At 53.0% G+C, this 7,420-nt stretch overlaps 1 protein-coding gene across 2 annotated transcripts; it reads right to left on the reverse strand.

Annotated features, from left to right (window-relative positions):
- Positions 1-1,619: 1,619 nt before the first annotated feature.
- Pcdh8 (protocadherin 8) lies at positions 1,620-6,591 on the reverse strand. Of its 2 annotated transcripts, none has more exons than XM_028752718.1 (3): positions 3,759-6,591; positions 3,369-3,576; positions 1,620-3,028 (listed from the first exon to the last, which is right to left on the reverse strand). In XM_028752718.1, the coding sequence occupies exons 1-3, from the start codon at positions 6,381-6,383 to the stop codon at positions 2,652-2,654; spliced, it is 3,210 nt and encodes a 1,069-aa protein (XP_028608551.1). In that variant the 5' UTR covers positions 6,384-6,591; the 3' UTR covers positions 1,620-2,651. The 2 variants fall into 2 exon arrangements, with proteins under 2 accessions (XP_028608551.1, XP_028608552.1); XM_028752719.1 differs by having other exon boundaries at positions 2,056-3,028; positions 4,050-6,591.
- Between the last annotated feature and the right edge of the window lie 829 nt (positions 6,592-7,420).

The following is a 7,420-nucleotide window of genomic DNA, read 5'->3' on the forward strand; positions in this document are numbered from 1 at the left end:
TAGTTACATTTAGTAGACATTTCTAGAGAAAACCATCCTCTTGCTGGCTCTTAGAACAGTTCCTCTTCTTTTTAATCTAAATAATTTTAATTGCATGTTTGCTTCGTAAAAACATGGTCTTTTATGTGGTCTTTTCTCAAAGAAAGTTTGTGATAATACAATTATAGAGGTTTTGAATCTCAAATTTTTGGAGAAATAAGAATGACTTGTACATTTCAAAATAAAATAATGTTTCTTTCCATCATTATTTTATCTTGAAAATTTAAAAGTTATACTTACCGATTGATTTTGCGTGTTGGGGCACAGACATTTTAGGGTGCATGTATGGAGGTCAGTAAACAACTTGTAGGAGTCAGTTCTCTTCATCATGTGAGACGGGGATGGGGATCAAACTCAGATTGTTAAACTTGGTGGCAAGTCTCTCTAACCACTGGGCCACCTTGCCAGCCCTCATTGTTTTTGTTTTGAAGAGTCCAATCAGCAAATACACAGAGACAGTCTGCTTTTAGAGTCTTCTGCTCTGCATTTGATAGAAGTGACTCAAGAATAAAACTCCACTATCATGGGATATCTACCTAGGGACCTATCTTCTAGAGCTGAGTTTTCCTGGCTAGGGAGATGGTTGGTAACTGACAAACATCGGTGTTTGCTTTTAGATCCTGAGGACTGTCAGGCGCATGTGCAGCTCAGTTGCTGGCAGGAACCACTGAACGTTGCACAGGCAGTGGGTGGTGAAGCACTGTGTGGCTGACCTGCTGTTCAGCTTGGAGCTAACAATGGCTTCAATTATGACTTCAACAGGCAGCTTTGAGGGATGCTCTATTCATTACTGTGCTCTGCTCTATAATTAGTAATAAAGGAACATAGACACTTACAAATATAAAGGGCTAAATAATAATCAAGCAGTAAAGGCAAGACATTGGACTCTTCCTGCTCTTTGTCTCTGTCACATCAACAAACATTCTACAAACTTTTCCCCTCTTTTTTTGAGCAATTGGGTTTCACTCTTCCCCTGGATGAGCTTTGTCTAACTTCCTTATGCCCCAGTCTCCTTATTTGCAAAAATAGAGTCAACCATAGTTTCCGGTGGCATGGAGGTAGAAGAGAATTAAATCCACACAGAACACTCTGTAAAGAGCTTTGCATATAGAAAAGCTTCCTCAGGAAATGCCAAATCTCATTATTATCTTCATTTTAATTTTAAATGGAATCCACACAAGGCATTGACATAGATGGCTTCATGTCTTTTTATCTTTTGCATTTTGAAGGCATGTAGCCCAGGCTGGCCTTGAACTCCTGATCTTCTGCCTCCATCTTCCAAGTGCTGGGATGAGAGGTGAGTGCCACTAGGAGCCTGACTCAATGGCTGTCTTAAACCTTCCACAGCAACCCTCTTCACACCAAGTGTACCCCTACCACCGTTGACAATTATCGGTAGTTTTATCAGTCTTGTTCCATATAGTTCCATGGAATTTTTTGAACACATTAAAGCAAATCCCAGGCATGTGCCATTTCGTCTACAATGTGTATGCTCCCTCATCCCCTTTTGTTCTGCAGTGCAGGGGGAATCAAATCCAGACAGAGCAAGCGCCCCAGCACTGTACCATGTCCATCCTACTTGTGTATCTTTTTGATACTACCATCTTACTAAGCAGTTTTGAACCATCTTTACCTCAAGCCCCAGCTCCTAAAGGAATTCCTGGGCTCTGGTAAAATCTCTACAACTGTTTGCTTAGTTAGTGGAGGAACCACCCACATTTAGCTCTCCTCACTTTTTAGTAAATACTCCATAGCTGTTTGTTGAAGGGGGTAAGAGGGGCCAGGAACTTTGCACACTAGCAGATGCATATGGAGTCATAAATATTTTTACAAAGTCAACAAATGTTTTTAGTTGTTGGGCAAGATTTTGCAATACCCCAAATCCCACAGGCTCAGCATCCCCAGAAGCACTGACAATGCCCGAATAATTAGCTCTTGAAAGGAGGTTTAATTCTGGTACTGAAATTATTTGTGAATGTCTGACTTCAGGCAACTCCATGAAAAGCAATTAGCAGATTCTTCAAATACATGACAAATCCTTTATTACTGTGCTTATAAGTGACAGAGCTTACAGAGAACCAAATGTAATTAAATAACAGTAACTTGAAATCTACCACAGACTCAAGATCTACAAGTTGTTAGACTTGGCAAGGCAAAAACTTTTCAAACATTAGGTTGTTTCTGGTGAAAGATAAAATCCCATTAAGCAATTCCAACATGTTTTGTTTTTTGTCTTACAGACAATTCCTTTGGCAGTAACTTCCACTTAGCTTTTAATATATAAAAATATAACAAAATTTCAGTATATACAAACATTACATTACACAATGTACAGGTTAAAAACACTAAGAAAATTGCAAGCCACAAATGAAATTAAAGCCAATAGCATGATAAGAAAAATTAAATACTGCACACATTTCATAAAAATTACATTAACTACATTTTATTTGTTTGCAAATACCAAACAGTACCAATGTGATTGGAAATAGCTTCCAACAACTTCATTTTAAGGCACATCTTGCATATTGATATATACAACACTGAAACCAGTCAATAACTTAGGGACATCTTAGGGTGACCTGTATATGTGTGTGAAGACATGCAGGATAAGATTACACATTTTCATTGGTTCCCTTCTTCGGGGACACATATCTGCCACCAGGAGGGGACTCATAGAGGGGTACTCCAATCTCCTGCAGATCTGGGAGCCTTCCTGGACGGGGAGGGGAGAGTAAAGTGACTGTCCTGTCATAGTCTCTATGTAGTACTTTCTCATAGACGCTCTGCAGCCCCACTGTCTTGGGGAGCTGGGCCTGGTAGAAATTGTCCCTGCGCAGAGGGTCTCGAGGCAGGGACGTGCTCTTACAGAAGGTTGACATCTGGGCTGGTGGGTGAGGAGGGGGGTGTACGTTGGGTCCGGCACAGGATGGGCTCCAGCAGCGATCAGAATGGCCTAGGATCTTGCACTCAGCAGTGCATGCCCACAGTCCTAGAAAAAAAAGAGAAAGAAATTCCTGAGGTTAGTAGGCCTCCGTCTGCACAATGTCGAGTCAGGGCAGCTGGAGAGGAAGGCACATGCTTTCGATAAAGATAACTTGATATAATGCAAAGCATAGCTCCTTTGCTGAGAAAACAACAACAATAACACAAAACGATAAATAGAATACCCTCCTTCCACGGCCAGCATCGTACTTAAGGGAAATGGGGTCCAGCTGGGACTGGAATAATGAAGAGAGGGATGAGGGAGCTGGGAACAGAGGTTTTGAGCCGGCAAGAAGTTGACAAGGGAAGGTGGACCACTGGACGGGGCTGGGGAGAAGCATCCTTACCACTCTGCATGTGGTTGATGAGGTCTTTTTTCAAAGCGTCCCCGCTGATATCCGAGTCACTGTCATTGAAATCACTGTCTCCTTTCCCGCTGTCTTTCCCACTGAACTTCTCAGCTTCTCGGCCTGAGATGGTGTTGAATGAATGGCCCTTCCAGACTGCAACAGGGGGCGCAGGCTCCTTCCCGAAGCCTGGAGAGGCACCGTAGGGCTGCAGCAGGGAATGGGGGGAAAGGTGTGAGGGTTGGACAGGACACACACACACACACACAAAACCAAGTGCGACAGGTTAAGCATCTCCCTGCGAGAGCCCACCCTTACCCCTCCGGTCTCCCTTCTCCCAGCCTGTCCGCAGAGCACGGAGGGGGGCGCCCAGCCGAAGGAAGGCCTCACCTCGGCGTGCGCGCCTCGGAGCCGCTGCTGCCCCTCGAAGTGACAGGCGCTTTCCCCAGTGGCGCTGCCGCCCTCCGAGCCCGGCACTTCGGCCGCGGCGACCGCGGGCGGGGGCGCGTCGGCCGCGGGGCTGCCAAAGGGCGCTTTGCCGCTGCCAGGGAAGGTGAGCACGTCGAACATGTTGGGCCTGGGCCCAGTTCCCCTGGCGGTCTCATCCGGGGAGCCAGGGGCCGAGGCTCCGCCGCCCGCCGCCCCGGGCCGCTCTTCCCGGAGGGCCCCCCCTTTGCGCACCTCCTTCTTGCGGCGGTTGCAGGTGGTGGCGATGGCGATGATGGCTGCAAGCAGCAGCGTGCAGCTCCCGGCTAACACGATGATGACGATCAGCGGCGTGTCCCACTGCAGCGAAGGCCCCGATGGCGCGAGGCGAGAGCCAGGTGGCCGGGAGTGCTCTGGGCTCCCAGCGCTGGCAGGTACAGCTGACCCGCCACCCGCTGTTACCACAAAACTGACGGTTGCCGTGGTGGTGAGAGGGGGGCGGCCGCCGTCGGATATGACCAGCAGGGCCTTGAACACGCGGCCAGGAGGCTCCTGCGAGAGGTCTCCGGTGAGCACGATCTCCCCCGTGTGGCGGCCTATGGAGAAGGCCTCGCGTGGCTCCTGCTGCAGCAGATCGAAGGCCAGTTCCCCGTTGGCTCCTTCGTCAGGATCTCGGGCCTGGATGCGCGCCACAGCTGTGTCCTTGGCGGAACGTCCAGGAACTGCTACTTCTAGGGAGCCATTGGCCGGCGCCGGATGCACGAGGACCGGAGAGTGGTCGTTCTGGTCCAGCACCCGCACTTGCACCAGAGCATTGCTGGAAAGCTGAGGGGAACCGCCGTCGCTGGCCTGGACACGCACGTCAAGCTGACGCAGAGTCTCATAGTCAAAGCTACGCAGCGCGTAGATGGCCCCGGTAGCCGGGTCTACTGAGACGTAAGTGGACACGGCTTCACCGGAGCGGCCCACTTCGGCCTCTACCAATCGGTAGGTGACCTGACCGTTGCGGCCCAGGTCAGGGTCGCGGGCTGCCACTGTGGCTAGGTAGGCGCCTGGAGGGTTGTTTTCACGGACTGACACCTCGTAGACTGGCTTGGTGAAGATCGGTGCGTTGTCATTCTCGTCACCCACGCGCACGGTGTAGGGCCTGACCGTGCGCAGAGGGGGCGCGCCACGGTCTTCGGCCACCAGCGTCAGGTTGTACTCCGCGATGCGCTCCCGGTCTAGAGATGCGGCTGTCACCACCAGGTAGCTGCCGGCATAGGCCGGCTGCAGCCGAAAGTGCTCGTGCCCGTAGAGGGCGCAGCGCACCTGCCCGTTGGCGCCCGAGTCCCTGTCCGAGGTGCTGACCAGCGCCACTAGGCTCTCGCGCGCCGCCCCCTCTGGCACCAGCGAGGTGACACCGGCTTCCTGTGTCCCAGACCCAGCCGACGAGGCCGCGTCCGCTCCTCCGAGTGCGGCTGCAGCGGCGGCGGCAGCAAAGGGCGAGGTGGCTGGAGCCCCCGGGGCGGCCAGAGGGGTGATAGAAATATCAGGAGCGTTGTCATTGACGTCTCGGATGCGCACGATGACCTTGCAGGTGGCTGTCCGGGGCCCTGGGCCTCGGTCTTGAGCCCGCACGTCCAGCTCGTAGGTGTCCTGGCGCTCGTAGTCCACCTGCCCGGCCAAGGTGAGGCGGCCAGAGCGCGGGTCGAGCCGGAAGAGGTGGCGGGCTTCGGGAGGGGTGCGGGCGCCGAAGGTGAACACAACGTCGCCGTTGGGACCTTCGTCGGGATCGGCAGCGTCCAGGTCGAGCAGCAGCGATCCCACAGGTGCGTCCTCGGCCAATTCCACCTCGGCCACGGCACCCTGCGGGAAGGCCGGGCTGTGGTCATTGGCATCTAGCACACGCACGCTGAGGGCTGCTGTGGCGGAACGCGGCGGTCGCCCGCCGTCCTGAGCCACCAGTTCCAGGCTGTAGGAGGCCTGGCTCTCGCGGTCCAGCTCCTGGAGCAGCACCAGGTCGGCACACTGGGCACCGTCCGCGCGCGTCTGCAGCTCCACGCGGAAGGGGCTGTGAGGCTCGGCCAGGCGTACACTCTGCAGCCCGTTGGCACCCACGTCCTCGTCCACCGGCACCTCCAGGGGGATGCGCGTGCCTACCGGAGCACTCTCTGAGACCTCCACCGGGATCTGGGCTCGGGGAAAGCGGGGCGCGTGGTCGTTTACATCCCTCACCTCCACCTCCACGTGCACCAGCCGGAACTGTTCCTGCGAGAAGCTGACGACATCGAAGGCCAGCACGCACTGTGGGGACTGGCCACACAGACGCTCACGGTCCAGGCCCGCATCCCCGACGGTCAGCTGCCCGTCGCCCTCGCGTACCCGGAGCAGAGAGCTGTTGAATTGCTTCATCAGGCGGAAGCTTGTGTCTCCAGACACTTTCATGTGCAGGTCTTCTGCAAGGGTCCCGATGACTGTGCCAGGCGCATCCTCTTCGAAGGTGCTGTATCGGACTGTCTTGCTCTGGGCCACTGAGAGCACCCAGCAGAGACTAAACAGCTGCAAGGGGAAAAGGCAAGGGCTGCCCCAGCGCTTCGCAGGACTCATACCGCCAAGCCCCAACTGCTATTCCGAAAGGCTAACCTAAAGAGTCTTCCCCCGTGTGCAGATCGGAGCGTGAGTCTCAGGCTTTGCGAGCCCTGTGCGGGGGAAAGTCTCCTAGCTGCAGCTCCGGCTCTGGCTGGCTCGGAGGGCGCGCAGACCCACCCTCGCTAGCTCGGCGGACGCCTCCGCCTCCTTTCTCTGGGCTGGAGCTGCGCTGCCGAGCGCCGCCTCCGTCTTTATAGCCGCCGATATGCAAATCACTGGAAGGGGCCAGCCAATGGCCGCTTAGCCATAGCGCCGCTCCTCCGCCAACCACTGACAATCCCTTTAATGTGGAAAGGCTTAGAGGAGAAAACAAGAAAGGGAAATGAGGGAATCTTTCCTTTGTTTTAAAAACTCCTGCTCCCATTTTCTGTTAGCACCTTCCTTGTAATGAGTTAGCACTGGGCTCTGAAGTAAATAAAGCGGATGGTTTTGGAAATTGGGCGCCCGGTACCCCATCTCCTCCGCCCGCCGCCGGTACTAAGCGCGAACAAGCTGGGTTTCTCTTCAGAAGCTCCGGAACTCGCATCTTACCCCCTCCGCCCCTTTTATTTTGCATTTTGAAGGCTTCCGTACTTGCTCTGGGGGAGCGAGGTTCTGTTCACCATCTCCCCCAGCTTCCCACGGTGCCGGGAATAACTTGTAGATGAAGAGTGAAGGATAAAGCAAAATTGGTTTTGTTCAAATCTATGTACGCAATTGTGTTTTGCTCGTGTGAACACCGGTGCCACTTGCCTTTCAGAAAAGAGCCCTACGATACACGTTAGTATGCATGTCACTGTTTCAAATGGCTTTCTTAAGCCCTAGGTGCTAGCAGGCAAGGAAAAAAAAAGTTCCAAATAGGATTTAGCATAAGCTTGAGGAGATTTGGAAAGGTTTCAAAGATCAGACTGTATCAAAGGCTTATGAAGCCCTCGTTAGTAGTGGAAATAGAACGGCGTGGCAGGCGATCCCATTGGAGGCCCCGATGTCTGTATTATTTCACGATGACAAGCTAG

The sequence above is a fragment of the Grammomys surdaster genome, unplaced genomic scaffold, assembly GCF_004785775.1.
Source record: "Grammomys surdaster isolate TR1022 unplaced genomic scaffold, NIH_TR_1.0 125934, whole genome shotgun sequence".
Classification (NCBI taxonomy): Eukaryota; Metazoa; Chordata; class Mammalia; order Rodentia; family Muridae; genus Grammomys; species Grammomys surdaster.